Here is a 17109-nt window from a genome sequence, read left to right as displayed (position 1 = left end):
AGTTTTTCTTTTTTGTGCCGTATTGTGCTATATTTGTGCTGAATTGTGCCGTAAATAAGAGATCGATAACATCGATAACAATTAAGAAAAGAAATAAAACCAAAATTATACTAGCCCCGCATTTTTGTCGAAACAAACTTTTTTTTCTATAGAAAGATGCGTACTAACGTGGGTTACATTGTGACATTGATAGAAACTCCTTATATCTACTCATTTTGCAGATAAAAAATGTTGAATTTTAAAGAATTGTTACGTATGCACACCCGTTCTTTTCGAAGCTCGCGTTCATTTATTTGATCTACCCCTTGAAATGTGGATTCTTACCAAAGTGCACCCTGCAGCTGTACCATACTTTTCTCATAATCATCTTTTAACTCGCATTGCGTGGGTAAGCCTTTATCTAAACTTTCCCTAAAGCCCCACAGATGTTCACCTCTGAGTAAGGAAAATCTCAACCGCCAAATTTCTATATATGGGAATCACTGACGTATCCCCACCAATATCTAGGGGTATATAAACCCATGATTTTCGTTACTCGGGGGATTAATACGAAAGAGTTACTTGGTAAAGTCACGTCGATCGTCTTCAGAGTTGCGCTTCAGTGAGATCGGGCTTCAGATCCCTTTCGATCAACATTAACCATATATATCCGCGAGGACGGTACAAAATCTGTTACGGCATAGAAGCATTCTCGACCCCCGCATCGCCAGTGCGTTAACACCGTGCAACAATTAGGTAATTAAATTCATACACTAACCGCGACGACACGACACTGTACAATTGTATTATTAGAATACAATATAATAATAACATAATAACTTTACCGCTCGAGTTATTATTTGTTTAGAATTAATAGTTGCGAGGCTTTATCCACGACACGTATTATATTCCAACGATACGATTCAATTCTTACCTAACCTTCCCAACGGTTACCCTTTACTGGGAGATACCGATCCTACGGTTACCCTTAATTGGAAGATACCAATCAGATCCCAGCAGCTATCTGACTTCGCGTCAGAGTCGTCTGCGATTTCTACTCCATCCTGAATCTTTGGATCCATTGAAATAAACAGGACTAATCGTATCTTCTTCGATTCTTGAATTCAACCCACTCGCAGGGCTCACACGCGCGTCGCTATCGCCCTGGCTCGTAACAGAATAAAAAATGTAATATTCGCACAATTTGCGAACGGCGAAAGATAATCGAATTCTGCAAGTTGTGCTAAATTGTGCTACTTACAATACACGAGATATATGCGTTAAAAATTGAGATTAGCTCGAGGGTCAACAAAAATTAACAAAAAACGGTGGGGGCTATCAAAAATTTTGTTTTGTTCTATTTTCTTGAGTACGCTTTGATTTACAGAGTTGCGGTTTACGGCACAAACATGTCACAATGTAGCGCAATATAAAAAAATCAAAAATTCGAAAAGTGCGGGGCTAACTTCACACACATGAAAAAGTGTTGTACATAAAAGTTTCACGGCATAAGAAGGAGGTATTATAGTAGCACTAACGTTTTTTGGTGGAGGCGCGAATGAGGTCTCAAGGTAAACCTCATTTTACTAAATGGAGCTACTTACTTTTTATAGTAGCATAAAAGACATCAATTTTTTTTAGATATTCAGCTCGTAATCTGTTCTTATTTGACTTTGAATAACTCAAATTAACCTCCATTAAGCTGCATTGACCTTGAATCGTGCTACTGTGAACAGCAACTTTTTCTAATAATTAAATATGGAATTCTTACAACAGTGTCGGAACACTGTCCATTGGTCATTGATAGAAATGCACGAGAACGTGCACAGAACTATTAATTCAAATATCTAGAGAATATAAATTTATAAATTATAAATTTTAGTGTTAATGTACCTCAATAAATTCATTTTCACACATACTAATTCAAATATCGTAAGTTCACGATGCCAGTATTTTAATAATTTAATATCTAGAGAATTGTAAATTTTAGAGTTAATGTACCTCAATAGATTCATTTTCAAAATTTGATACTGTATCCAATTGTGCTACGGATACTGACAATCACAAAAAGACGAGTAATTTGACAATGAAATCACCACTGCACATTAGCTGTATGAACCTGACACCCGACTTTTTATAAATTAATTTTTTGTGTGGTAATGATAGTATTTCGTTTGTACTTGATTGTATCAACAATAGATTCCTTTGTACCTTCATCAATTAATAAATAAAGAAAATTAAAAAAATGGCCAGCACCTGACATTGAGATTTTTGAAATCTGTTTTTCCTGAATTTTTTAGAATGATTTGTACCCGTTTGTACCGCTTTTCGTTTCGTTTGTACCTCAATATTGAAAAGCTTTGCAAACGGGTACAATGATTTTAAAGAATAGGGAAAAAGCAAATTTTAAAAATATTGAAAATTGACGAACTTGTCTCTTACGCGTATAAACAATTGCTTGTAAAATTTAAACTATTGAGGTACAAACGAAGCGAAAAGTAGTATAAAAGGTTCTAAAGAATAAGGAAAAAACAGATTTCAAAAATCTCAATGTCGGGTGCTGACCATTTTTTTAATTTTATTTAAATTATTAATTGATGAAGGTACAAACGAAACTATTGATGGTACAATCAAGTACAAACGAAATACTATCATTTTCCATAAAAAAAAATTAATTTTTGATAAGTTTGATGGTGCTAGGTTCACATAGCTCTGCACATTTACCTATTAAAAATTAATACTACATAACATGTTTCTCTTGATGTCATACAACTAATTGTTGATAATACTACCTTCTATATTTAAACATAATGAAAGAAATTCAGGTGAACAAATTCTCTGCTCCGTACTGCACAAGTACATATACAGAGACATACTGTGCAAACAATTGTAAAGAAAATTGACTGAATGTCATAGTTTCCGAGATTTTAAGGTTGCATGTCTATTCACTCGCAAGAGATGGGCGTTTCTAATCTCCAATTGATTTCGACTAGCTTTTACATGGTGAGTTTATTGCGAAAATAAGTCGATACTTGTCCAACCATTTGTGCTAACGTGTCTCGGTGTCCAAGGTATGGGCGTTTTGAAATATGAGTATTGCATAGCGAAGCATTCACGTGTAACTGGAGAGCTCCATACTAGAGCGCGTCGTGACATCACGAGACGGTTATTACAGTTTCATTCCGAAAAATCGTAATTGAGAATATGAATGATAGTTGATTGAACAGAAAAGAGAAAAGCACAGAATCAGTCCAGATTCAGACCTAATAGTGCACGACTACATCAGAAACACAATTGACATCCTGTAAGGCATGAATATCTACACAAAAATACAATATATGTATAATAGAAAATCACTCTCAATTAGTATTTTTCACTAATAACCTTGTAGTCGATACGACGTAAAGCTGATGAAACGAGAAAAAAATAATTTATTCAAACTGCGAGTGTGGATGCCCCGAACAGGATGTTAATTAGTATATAAATATTATATTTTATTATAATGTATTGTATTATATTATATTGTATTAGAACAAAATCAAAGTAAATAAAAAATCTACTTAGGAAAAAGCGAGAACTTGGTGTCAAAGTACCACCACGATTATAATTCTACCATTTAAGAAGCGTGGTTTGCATCACCTAGTCATATTACTTGTAAATAGCCATTTCGCATTTCAACCTCGTCATCTTGCAATTACTCGTAACATATTCAATTCTATGCAATTATCTCGTGCACGAATATTCATTTTCATACATGCCATTTCCAAATCTCATACATTTGTACCGAACAACGAAGGTCAGGATGTGTCTCGTAAAACTTAACGATAACTTTACTAAACTATGATTGCAGTGCGTCTACACTGTAGACTCTACACGCTGTAGACTAGGTCATCTAGTGATTAGTGAATTTGGATATCATGCAGCGTTGATTACGTAGAATGAATCACCATCGCAAATTCTTATTTGCATACTTATCTGTTTATTATGATGCAGTGCCGTAACGAGGATATGAAGTGCCTGTGGCAAGTATCTAACTTGGGCCTCCTCGTATAATGACAAAAGAAATTAAAAATTTTAATGTAACTGTTAATACTAGAGTGAAGGGAAGGAGAGAAGGACACTTAAGACGAAAATAAAACGATTCGTTTGCACTTACCACAAACTCGCTTTATTACCGAAACCGTCTTGTCGCGTCGAACGTCGTACGATGGTCGTACGACAAATATGACGACGCTGCGCGAGACGCTCGAAAAAGCATGCCCGTGCATCGCAAAGAGGGGGAAAGAATTCCAATGGTTGTCGAGCACGAAACCTCGACATACCTCAACAGTAACATGTTAAATTTTAGTAAATGCAATATATTAAATACTATTAACCTCATCAAAATGAGCTGCCTGTATACAGGGTGTCCCAAAAATGTTGGAGGTCCTTGAAAGGGGTGGTGCGGGGGGTAATTTGAAACAACTTTTTCCTTAGTGAAAATGTTCTCCGATGGTTCGTTGAGGAGATATTAACGGAAAACACTGACCAATCAGAGCGCGAGTATGCTGGTGGAGCGGCCGCGGTAGCGTATGAGCGCAGCCGCTTAGTGCGTAGCTTATGCTCCACCGGCATACTCGCGCTCTGATTGGTCGGGGTTTTCCGTTAATATCTCCTTAACGAAGCCCCATCCGACATTTTTGCAAAGGAAAAAGTTGTTTCGAATCATCTCCCCAACCACTCCTTTCAAGGATCTCCAACATTTTTGGGACACCCTGTATTTATTTATGTAACAAACTAATATAATAAATACGTACTCGTACATTAATTATACTTAAGCCTGCTTTAAAAGATTGATTATTCTCCGAAGTTCCCGGATCGTTTTTTAAAGAATCTGTAGGTATCTTAAATCTATCAAAGAATGTCATGCTTTCATTAAAAATGAAATGCGCAATGCCTTTATCTACGTTTCGGTCTTCATTCATCGGCAAAATTATACATTTTTCATTGTAGTTATCACTATAGGTATTTAAAATTAACTCATTTACCATTCGTGTTTTAATATTACTTGGAGTATCATTATAAAAAAGTAAAAACACGACGGTTTCTGGAAAAGCATATTTTATGTAAAAAATTGAACTGCGAACGTGTTATTTAATTTGTGAAAAATATATTCTAATATCATTCTTATAAATATTTTTACATATGTATAAAACATGTTTTCTTAATGGCATCATACTATTTTTATAAATATTTTTACATATAAAACACGTTTTCTTAATAGCATCATGCTTCTAACAAGGAAACATCGGTAAGTGTTACACCCCTATTTTGATGAAACTTGGTACACTTGTTTGTAGGACCTTCCAACGAAGTACACCATCTTCATTTCGTGCCATTTTTGCGTTTTAAGGGAGAAACTACCCCTTTTGTCCGAGCCGCGCCTTTAACTTTTGCACTTATAATTCGGAAATGATAAGAGATATAAAAAACATGTTCAAGTAAACATCGCATTGTTTCTTAGGGCCTATAAATCAGTATCAACAAATTCTCAAAATAAAACTTTTTTTTCAAAAATTATCCCCCTCCTTCCAAAATTTTTGAAAACTTTGATTTATTTCTAGATCAGTAAAAGCATCTTTTAAATCTAAATCTAATTCTAAATCTAACGGTGTGTATGAGTTTGTGATTATCATATTTGCAAGTGATGTAATATTGTAAAATTGTCGCTCTAGTAATCGATATTGCAACGGAAAAAGTAACGTCTGTGATGAAATTCGTTAGTTTCAATACTTTGGTGCATATTTTCATACAGTATATGAATATACTATACATATCTACATACACACACACGTGGTTTGATAATTGAAAGATCTCCTATGCTAATCTAAATCTAAAGATCTTATTACAAGTTCGCAACCATTAGCTCGCTATTACTCGCAACGAAGGATCGTTCGAACAACCTTTCGTCACGAGTAATACCGATTGCCAGGCCTTACCACGTGGAGGTTGCTGCGAGTAAAGGCCCGAGGGAGATAGACAGAATCAAAGTTCCCTCGATCTCCCTGTACAATCTTAAAACTAAATACGAAAAGAAGGAAACAGAAGGCAACAAAAGTTAAGCTAAAGTGAAAACGTGACTTGACGCAACCGTACAGACAGACAATTTGGTTCAGTCCCGTTTCCTCATTGCAACTCTGAACTAGAAAATATTGCCATATGGTTGAAAACTTAAATAATGGAAATTTAACGTATATTAATTGGAAAAAAGTTGGAGCTAGTTTATTTTATCTGAATATTATAAAAGGAAATAACAACAATTCGGTTGTAAAAAGATAATTGAATATTATAATCCTGACTTATCGTTTACCTTAACTATGTAATTTTTGAAAACATTTCAAACAGAGTGCTGGCTGGCCTTTACAACTATTGCAATATGTCGTCACCTTCTTTGCCTTTCTCGTGGCATAATCTCTACCCTTCGTTTCGCATAACCATTTGTAACATTGCTTACATCTTTTTCTTGACTTTCTTGCAGATTCTTTATATGATTCGAGAAAATGTGAAACTTTCTTTGAAACTACTGGTTTTTCAATATTCATTTGTTTGATGTCGTGAACATTGGTTAACAGCTGATCAATAATGTGTTCCCTAAATTTTAAAATAGTAATGTACTTGGTACCCCATCTTTGATTTATATACCACGCATTTATTAGGCATGTCCCGCATATTAATTGTATTATAATTTTTTGGTACCACTTAATTGTTTTCCGCAAACAACTATAGTAAGATGACAGTTGATTGGACAATTCAACAACCTTTTTTTCGTTATTATACAGAACACTTGTCTCTACAATATTTCTAATTTTACGCAATCGGTCTTCTGTTTCAGCTGTTGTGTTGTCCGAGAAATGTAAATGTTTCAATATAGATAAAAAACGATCACGTTTTATATTATTTTTTATGCACATGTTTGTATACATGGGCTTGTTAGACCAGTATAGCCTAATTTCTGGTAATTGCACAACACCCATGATTAGCAATATACCAAAAAATGTATTTATTTCATCTCTTGTAACGGGTTGCCAGGCCTGTTGGTGTCTTCTTCTGCTCGATAGAGATTTTATACTGTGTTCAGCATTTTTATTCGTTTCTTCGATTATCATTCCTGCTATGTAGTCAGTGAAGAATACTTTGAATAGAGCAAAAGGATTATCGCAATTAACGTTTTCAATTAGACGTTTCTCTTCTTCTGAATATTGACTTATTATTGAACTTCTTTTTCCTATTTTCTGCCATTCCGTATCTCCTTCATTCTCCTCTGGTGAAGATTCAGAGTCAGAAACCTCTTCCTCCATGGCGGATTGGTACTCTTCATTATCTAGTGGTTCATTTTTAGCATGAACAAAATCCTTGTCTGAAGATGTCGAGAGTACCCTAGGTCTTTTCTTTTTTGTGCTTCTCTTTATTGATTCGCCAGGTGAATTATTTATTTCCATATCGATTGTTATCTATTTGTTTTACATGGGCGAAAATTAGAAAGAAGAAGTGACAACCATTTTTCTAGTTATATACACTTACTGTACAAAAATTTGGTTATGGTGCACAAACGGTACGAGTTTTGTATACCTTTCAACATGAAATTGTAACAGCGAATAGGTTATTAAAGAAGAACCTAGTAGAGGTCGAAAAATATTATTTGAGGGTTCAGTTTGAATCTTAATGAATATATAATAATTCAACAAGTAACTGGAGAGACACGAAATACACTTCGTTTTGACGTTCTAACAATGTCTCGGGCAACACTTCACACTGATAGTTTGGTAATTATAGAGAACAGGTATATCCTCACGGATTTCGATGATTTTTAAATATGTTGTAGAAATCAACATTCTGAACAATTTTTTCCTATACATATAACCGTCGCTCGGCTTTAGTTTCCGAGATATTTGTAAAATACCATTGCTACTAAAACGATGAATATTGCGTATAGCTACGCGCTGTGGCAACGTGCTTCTAAGCGTGGAGTCGTCAATTGTCGATTGTTTACGTGATTGTTTAGGCTCAGAGAAAATTTAGTTTACACTGACGTCGTTACTGAACGGATTGTTTTTAAAGGATTAAAAATGAACTTGCGTGAATATTTGACTATATGCGATAGATATGATACACTGATTTATTTTATGGTTAAAAACCATTCTGGTTTCGTTTTTCACTTTTAAATGTAATCAAACGGAAGTGAGCGAGTATGGATACATTTTGCGTTTGATTACACTATTCGCTGAGCTACGGGATTGTGTTAGCGTTTGATTACATTGGATGTTGAGCTATGAGATCAGTTTTGCGTTAATAATCAATTAGTTTTGCCTTTACTGTATTTTAGTAAGCCGGTTTTCAACCACTGTCGTTCAATCTATGATTGAGGACTTGTAAGTTTTTTAATTGAACAAAGAGTGCAAATATCTCGGAAATTAAGGCCGAGCGATGGTTATATGTATAGGAAAAAGTTGTTCAAAATGTTGATTTCTACAACATATTTAAAAATCATCGAAATCGGTGAGTTTGTATCTGTTCTCTATAATTAACGATAGTTTTAAACAATCACGCAGTCAAACCTTATATTTGTAGGGATATTACTAGTCGGGACTGATCTACTCCGATGTCGGCATGCAAAGTTTATTTACTAACGATAAAATAGTAACAAAAAAGGTTTGCTCCACTTTTAAAATATAGGGTCATTATATTAAAGTAGTAGCTCAGAATATTTGAATATGTTCGCCGGACCATGGCGGGAAACGAGGAGGTCAAACTTTGTCTCAGGCGCCCATTTTTTTTTTGTTAAAAATGATCAAATTCTGTAGTTTTTGACCTGAAAAGTCCGAAAATGTAAGTTAAAAGTTTAGGAATCCAATAGTTTAAAAGATACGAGTACATAAAGATGTGTGTATTTGGCGTACTTTGACAGGTTAGTACGATGCCATATTGCCTCTACCCAGTGATGGACATTCGTGGGATTTTTCCTTCGAGGAATTCCTTTCTGCGCATGCGTAAGCTGACGTCACAGCTACATGTCGTCTGCTACCACACATGTATTCGAACCGCCAGAGGTGAATTTAAGGGGCCTGTGCAATTTTCCCGCGTTTTTAACAGACAAATTAAGTACAAGAGTGTTAGTGTTGGTGAGTGTAATATTAGAGAAAATTAAAAAAAAATGATAATGAACCGCAGCCGTTCAGGTCAGGAATCATCGAGGCAAAGAAGAGGACATTATATTTTGATCCTTACTGGGATCCAATGGTACCCTAAATTCTAAGTAAGTGTATACAGCAGTGAGGACTGCAACGCTCGCTCCGATGCGCATGATCAGGAAAAATCCCACGATGTCCATCACTGCCTCTACCTATCCTCTGATTGGTTCGCACGGACGACCATTCGCGCCTCTTTTCAAATCTTCATTTCTTTCATGTTTCTGTGCCTGAGTATCTGAAATAACTGAAATAACGAAAAAATAAGTTCAGGAGTTAAATACGTATAAATCTATTGTACTTCTGAAATTAGATTATGCTTCGATAATATATGGGGCTAGTGACGAGGTCAAAACTCTGAATACTATCCAGAACAGAAGTTCAGGAGTTAAATACGTATAAATCTATTGTACTTCCGAAATTAGATTATGCCTCGATAATATATGGGGCTAGTGACGAGGTCAAAACTCTGAATACTATCCAGAACTTGAGTCTCTGAATAGCACTAGGTGCCGTTTGTACCAGTCCCATAAGTAGCTTACTGGTAGAAGGAAGATTAATGCCCTTAAAGTATCGCAGAATGAAATTAGCCAGTAACTATATGTGCAAAGTAGCTGCTACTGTATTCAACCCAAGCAGGAATCTCTTACTTAATTGCGAAAGAAATGTATTATTCATTAATACACGCAGTCACCACACCCCGCTTTTCACTAGACTGGACAGATCGCTAGAGGAACTTAATGCAAGAAATCTTTCAATTAGACAAAGAGACATACTGTTACCTCCACAAGTAATATTAAACTTAAACAGGAACCAGAGTATTGAGTACAGGAACTTAATATCTATCCATGCATTTATTGAAATAACAGAAGATAACTCAATAATCGGTAATATTATCATAGAAAATGAAAGAATGAAATTTGTCTTCCCAACGCATTTCTCTAAAAAGTCTTGTAAAATTTATATCATCCTACAAGCTATAAATTATATTATATTATATTATCATTTTGGGTGTGGGTCGAATTTTATCATTTAAAAACTTACTTTATTGCTTTTTGCATTGGCAGGTGGACATTGTGGAAGAAAGAGTCGACTGTGAACTGTTTGCATTTGTCGCAGTCAACAGGACAACGAAAACGCCCAAATCCATGTTCGCCGCCTGTTTGCAGTCGCATTGGCCTTTGATAAGCAGGGCAATTCTTACTCGATCGTGGAAGACCTTGTTTTCGGGCCCATGCAACAGCCGATTCTTTCGAAGTGGGCAAGCTGCAGAAATCATATTAAAGTTAATTATTAAATACCCCTTCAAATTAAAAAAAAGACCAAATTAAACTTTATACCACTCATTATGGATTATGCACTACACACAGAATAGAACACACTTATTTAACAGAACACAGAAACACGAGGCTATGAAGGTTCCGTTTGATGATACAAATGAATAACTAAATAACAAATCCAAACCTGAAAGAAATGAAGATTTGAATACAGGTGTGATGGAACAGTCATCCGTGCAAACCAATCAGAGGATGGGTATCTTTTAAATTATTGAATTCGTAAACTTTTAACTTACATTTTCGGACTTTTCAGGTCAAAAACTGTAAGATTTGATAAGTTTTAACAACAACAACAATATCGGTCCCTGAGACATAGTTCAGCACATTCAACAATGCCTCCCTTCTCTATATTAAAATAATATTCATCATTTAAAACTACTTATTTGTTACTTCTCATTTTTTACTTGCATAGAAAATACAGAAAAATCTCTTACAAATTTGGCAAATAAAATTGCGTATGCTTCAAAGTTCAACAATTACAATGTGTCTGTACTATATACATAACATTATCTTACTTTCTAAATCATAGTTATATGTTTATGTATTATTGTTCAGTTAAGTATAATTTATACATTATAATTTCATGCAATTATGTACACAAACGCAGTTATGCGTAATGAATTTTTAGCATAATTAGAAAGTATCATTTCGATACTGTTCACTATTTGTTAATAAATTTTGTTAAACCTTACAATCGATTCTCTTTTATGTTTGTCATAGCAATCTGAAGTTGATTCCAGGAATATCTGTAAATAAAATAAAATATGTACAATAATTGTAACACCTTCACGAAGAGTAATTTTTATTATTCTCTCACCTTAAAGATGCCGCGTTTGGACGTCGATTTTTCTCAAGGTTAATTACGGTATGTTCAATGTGGGGCAATAAATATTCTATTATTTCGGTCTTTATCGATAAAACTGACCGCAAAAATTCGAAAGTATTATGTTGATTTGTTGTTAATGATTTTTGGACGGTATTGCATATTACATTATTAAACGTTTCCCTGAAATTGTTAAATCCATAAAATATAGTCTGATAATATTCGTGAAACTAATTAAAAATATTACTACTAACTGTAATATATGGTCTTCTTTATAATATGAATTCCTAATAACATTAGTGATGAAGTCTATGATGTGTTGTTTATGTGGACGATGATCGTGAACTTTGATATAGCTTCCAACAATATAAGGTGTACAAATTGAAATAATATATTCCGTTACATGACGTGCATAATTCTTTTCACCTTTGAGTAGACTTTGTAAAAATATTATTACCTGCATTGAGAACACGTTTAATTATAGTCTTATAATTGTGGAAAGAAAAGAAAATAATACGTACTAAATGGAAGTGTTTGTGCATCATGTTGTCACTTGAAACGGTAACAAAATTTGTCATCAGTATCTCGAATACCAAACGTAAAAAATCTGCCTTTGCATCTCTAAAACATTTCAGTAATGAATCGGATACTTTAAAATTATTCGTATTGTTAATTGAAGTTACTAGAAGTGGCACATATTGGTCGAAGAGATCTCGTATTAGTACTTGGAGTGATATATCGCTCTTAACATTGAGAGCCTCTATTCCTAAAAGTATCATGGAAAATGTTTTTCTTGCTAAATTTTGTAAGAATGGCTGATCCAATGAAAGAATAGTCTTATTTAATAATGTTCTGAACATATTATTCGGTACGTTCTGAAAATAGATTTATATGAATTATAATGTACTTATTACTCATTCTGTATACATACAGAAAACATTACATTTAATACTCACTTTAGAATATAGCATTGTAGAAGTACAAAGAATTAACGTTCCAATGCACCTATATATCCACAAAGCTAATTCTGAATCTTTAGTTTCCTCTGTAATCGGTGTAAGAATCCATTTTTCTAAATGATTAAAGTACGATTTCCATTTTGCGTCGTGTTGCATTCGTTCTTGTTCAGTCTGACAAAAATGATTAACATCAACTTTTATATAACTTTTGTAGTTTTGAAGATGTATACCTTCAAAGTATTTCGTTTCTTCATAGAATGCATTATAAATACTAAAATGGATTCATTGCTATCTTGAAATTCTTGAATATCGCGATGTGTCACGAATATTTGTTGTACCTCATCCAATTGTAATATATAATTCTGTATGATTTTTATTTCATCACCATTTGTATTGTATCCAATTATAGAACATTTTATCCATGCCTATAATTCATTTATTATGTTAAAATTTCATTACTTAAAATTATCTACTCTCGTATTTTGAAAGTGTACTTGCCTGTATGACTATTGTATTAAAATTTTTTATTTCTTTTTGTAGAGCTTGAACTGCTTGTTTCTGCTCGAGTATTAATACCAAGAAACATCTTGTGATTCTAAAATACAATTTTGACATGAAATATTTCATGCTTATGATATTAGACAGAATTCGTGGTATTACCTGATGTCTTTTACAATTACAGACGAGGCAAAATGTTGAAATAAAGACGTGGCCGAGTGGCTATGCTTCTTTGCTGTTACTGGATTCCTCAATGCTTCCAAAGTAAATGCAGCAGCAAGTTTCGAGACATCCCGATAATAATCACCGGTCATTATGGGGTCAAAAATAAGTTGACGTACTCTACATGCAACATAACACCATAACGCATCTAACATTTTTTCTATGCCATTTATACCTAACGAAAAAATAGAAAATTAATTAGAACTAGAAAACGGGAGAAAGACCCGCAATTGTTATATCATCTAAAAGCAACGAACCTGAATTAGGGCAACTTGGAGCAAGTGAAATACATTTTTCGAAGATGTTAACTAGCACCTTTGTTATTGTTCCGACCATTTTAGTCGGACATTCCAGTAAATACCGATCTATCCAGCCGTCGAGCAGTTGATATTCTCCTAATTCCATTGTACTAGATGACATAATTGTACTAAACACATCAACAAAATGGACCATCATCGAACGAGAGGTATCATCTTTACGGCAACTTATTGCATTCACCTATGAACGTAATTAAAATTAAAAAATTATAATCAGCAAGAAATTTCTATTGAATGATAAATTTGTATACTGTACCGTATCTATATAGGAAGATGCTATGTTTCCGAAATTAAGTCTAAGATCATTATATAAAAGAAGAATAGCCAATTTGCCTTTCCAAATTAAAATATACTTTTTACTATTTTCACTATTGTATTCTTTTGTCAGTGGTAAAAGATCTAGCATTACTGAACACTGTGAAAAAATAAAAATTATACGTGTATTCCCTAAAGGAAAAATATTCAAAAGGAGAGAGATTGTAATACATTTATGTAAATCTTACTACGTTTGTGGTATCTCCGGTAACAGCTAATGTTAAAAATAATGAAATGAAATTATACAACCCAGTTAAGGAAAATACTTGTACTTTGCTCTTAGAAAATTTTGAATAGATACGCCCTTTAATTTGGTTCCAATACCTTGTATCATTGTTACCATAATTTATTTGCAAGAAGGATCCTGCAATTTGTGTTTAAAATTGATATATTCATTAATTCAATTACTTTGTGTAAAAACTTAAATAATACTTACCAAGCAAACGTAAAAACATTCCATAACTAGACTCTTTAACACATTCCGTGTTATTAATTCTATCTCTTACTTGTTTAAGAATATCCATTGCTGTCTTCCTATTAGAAACGATTATTTATAGATCGTACAAACATATTGAACTGATAAATTGATACTTACTTTTCAACCGATAAAGTCCAAGGACCAGATGTTTGTAATAAAAATGGTTCATCTAATCTTTTATGAAAGCAATCCCAAAGTAAAGAAATTATCGAAACTCGTGGTTGCCACCAATTTGTTACAATATTATTTAACAATGGTATCATTATGCGTAATTCTTCATCAATTTCATCTCTTTCGCCATCTTTTCCACCCTTAGAGATATACGTTTTCAAAATTTTTTCAAGCTGCTCGTAATTAGGCCTAATCTTTAAGAGCACGAATGAACAGTTAATATTATATAATTAATATCAGCAGAAACAATGCGAAAACAATTGTAAAATTACCCTTGAACATTTAGCACCTATATATATACCATCCATATTGTACCCATATAAAAGCACAAGATTGTAAAGAAGCCAGAGGCAAAACAATTCAGAATTTTTACAAGGTGGTAAGCTACAATTCCAAGATTCTTGCTTAGTATCGGATACATTCCTATTTAATAATCCATTAACACTCTCGTTCACATAGTCCCAAAAAGTCTGTAGACACAAATGTTATAGCTATATTCAAGAGTACAGTAACAGTGACGCATTTCAAACAAATTACTTCGAGGGATTCTATCTTTTTCCAAAATGTTTTATATAAGGTAAATGACTGTATAGATCCACCTCTGATTGGTAAACATCTAATATATACCTTTGATTTCATTCGTTCTGACAAATTATCGATAAATACTTGAAGTATGAGCCACAATTCACGAATGCAAGTACAATTGTATGCAGTTTTCTGTTGTAAACTCGATAAAGGCATCTAAAACATATAATACACAAATACAAATGTGTAAATACATTTTCTTAATGAAACCGATACTTGGTCTTCTACCGTTTCAAATATCTTCAATGAAATATAAATAAGATCGTTGATTATTATTCCCTGAATGTTTTCAAATTCGTCTAATTGAGTCTCCATTGAATACTGATAACATATACTGCGTGTATAGACTAACGAAATAAAAAGCCATCGTAATTCTAAGTGCATATGATACATGTGATATTCCGGTTGTTTACACTGTAACACATAAAACACATATTAAAACTATAAGTGCAGTATATTAATGTACATAATTTTCATGCAAACCTGATTGCCTAATTTAGAAGGTGCATAATGAAACGTGGCATCTGGTATATTTTGTAGTCTGCAGAGAAATTTTTTTACGGTAATGAATAATGAATTAAATTCTTCTTCAATATCTTCATTTATAATTTGTAAGCATTGAAGATCCCACTTAATACTGCAAATTTTGCATTATAAAAAACACAAATCGATTAAATTAGATTTAAACGACAAACCTTATCTTACCTGTTTAAATACATTCTAATGTATGAAATGAATTCACATACAGTTCGCCTTACGTAATAAAAATTTATGTTATCCTCTTTAGAATTTAAAACATGATTATAAGTTTCATGCCTATTGAGTATTTTTAATTGCATGCTATAAAGAAAAGTAAAAGGAGTATTAATATGAGACATGGACACTTAAATATTCATAGAAAAAAAATTTCATACGCCATGCATTTCACATAATGTTTTAAATCTAATACAGCTGTTGAAGAAGGTATAGTAAAATTGAACAGTTGGACATCCACATTGGACAATGGATATTCATCTTGTGGGTAGAGAACATTATTTACTTCTCCACGTAGAAATAAACTTTCCTTGCTTAACTCCCAATCGTTAGCGTTCACCTTTCCATTGCAGTTAAAAGTTAAGCACAAATCCATCTGTATAAAATTATTAGAAACGATACAAGTCACACGATACGAAATTTTCTTTTAGTCGAAAATCTTTACACTCATTTTTCGTATCTAAACATAGCAATTAGTTACTACAAATTAATTGAAAGTAACAAACTATAAGTTAGACTAAATTATAATAAGTTCTATTGTAGAATTACGAACTTTGTTCTTTACATTATTAAATCAACATCAGCGAAGGATAGCAGCCGATTTCTCCCAAGTTTTGGCGGCATTCGCACAAGTGCCATCTATAGAGGTCACTATGATACGTGCAAATTTTAAAGTAAACAAAAGTATGACTTACGACTCGCATTATATTATACGTGTTATTTAATTATCTTATACGCCAGTGTAATATTTGTAAAGTGTGAGTATCATTGGGTGCGTTTAGTGGACCAAATATTGATATTTTACAATTAGATAACGACTAGAAATCACTAGACCATTTGATAGAATCATGACACAAGTGGCACTGTTTAAATTGTTTGAATTTTGATGCCAATCAACAACCTCGTTACCCTGCATCAGGGCCGGCGTTAGGGGCGGGGGGCACGGTCGGGGAACCGCCCGAGGCGCCAGATTTTTGGGGGCGTTGCAGTCCGGTGTAGATTAGTAAAGCTACTATATATTGTAGTTTAACAATCTTTGCAATCTAGCTACAGATTCATCGTTTGATATTAACACCTTGTCTTCTTTTCTTAAAAATTTTAATCCTCTGAAGGAACGCCACGATAATCTTGCCCGGGGCGCCAATATTGCTAAAACCGGCCCTGCCCTGCATTGTATTATAATCGCCGAGCAGTACTGAGGTTGTGGTCAGCGCCAAGATTGATTTTTTTCAAATATGGTATATATTTGTTTTCTAAAAACTTACTTATCAGGTTTTGACTGTCGTTATCTAATTATAAAATGTCAATATTGAAATCCTCTAGTCTACAGTGACACTGGTTTCTAATGATTAGAACAGTGGTCCACTGAATGCACCCAATATCTTGTCTACAGGGTGTCCCAAAAGTCGCGTAGGAGTCGGAAATGGGAGGTAGCTGAGACGATTCTG

At 33.7% G+C, this 17109-nt stretch overlaps 3 protein-coding genes and 1 long non-coding RNA gene across 9 annotated transcripts in view; 2 read left to right on the top strand and 2 right to left on the bottom strand.

The window, feature by feature from the left end:
- Positions 1–11329, top strand: part of LOC128886447 (uncharacterized) — a 22979-nt gene extending 11650 nt beyond the window's left edge. Inside the window, exons 1-4 of one of the 5 annotated variants that reach the window (XR_008459823.1) lie at positions 7686–7798; positions 8587–8844; positions 8924–9271; positions 10271–11329. This is a non-coding gene — a long non-coding RNA (uncharacterized LOC128886447). Of the gene's footprint in view, positions 1–7685; positions 7799–8586; positions 9272–9625; positions 10091–10270 lie in introns of those variants that run through there. The other 4 variants (XR_008459826.1, XR_008459825.1, XR_008459824.1 and 1 more) reach the window with 4 other exon arrangements.
- LOC128886376 (serine/threonine-protein phosphatase 6 regulatory ankyrin repeat subunit A-like) overlaps positions 1–17109 on the top strand; it is a 48736-nt gene that overhangs the window by 14549 nt on the left and 17078 nt on the right. The window lies entirely within an intron of this gene.
- On the bottom strand, positions 5615–8512 carry LOC128886413 (uncharacterized). Of its 2 annotated transcripts, none has more exons than XM_054141311.1 (2): positions 7540–8512; positions 5615–7469 (listed from the first exon to the last, which is right to left on the bottom strand). In XM_054141311.1, exon 2 carries the CDS (start codon positions 7455–7457, stop codon positions 6330–6332), a length of 1128 nt encoding a protein of 375 aa, XP_053997286.1. In that variant the 5' UTR covers positions 7458–7469; positions 7540–8512; the 3' UTR covers positions 5615–6329. The 2 variants fall into 2 exon arrangements, with proteins under 2 accessions (XP_053997286.1, XP_053997287.1); XM_054141312.1 differs by having other exon boundaries at positions 7588–8512.
- Positions 11146–16037, bottom strand: LOC128886375 (protein MMS22-like). The gene is made up of 19 exons (XM_054141195.1): positions 15823–16037; positions 15614–15748; positions 15392–15545; positions 15137–15322; positions 14951–15064; positions 14596–14793; positions 14270–14517; positions 14111–14208; positions 13863–14038; positions 13616–13774; positions 13300–13540; positions 12983–13217; positions 12821–12917; positions 12553–12747; positions 12320–12493; positions 11885–12238; positions 11618–11820; positions 11358–11546; positions 11146–11286 (listed from the first exon to the last, which is right to left on the bottom strand). Exons 1-19 carry the CDS (start codon positions 16035–16037, stop codon positions 11229–11231), a joined length of 3429 nt encoding a protein of 1142 aa, XP_053997170.1. The 3' UTR covers positions 11146–11228.

The sequence above is a fragment of the Hylaeus anthracinus genome, unplaced genomic scaffold, assembly GCF_026225885.1.
Source record: "Hylaeus anthracinus isolate JK02 unplaced genomic scaffold, UHH_iyHylAnth1.0_haploid 11982, whole genome shotgun sequence".
NCBI classification, from domain to species: Eukaryota; Metazoa; Arthropoda; class Insecta; order Hymenoptera; family Colletidae; genus Hylaeus; species Hylaeus anthracinus.
This window is presented reverse-complemented; position numbering and strand designations above follow the sequence as displayed.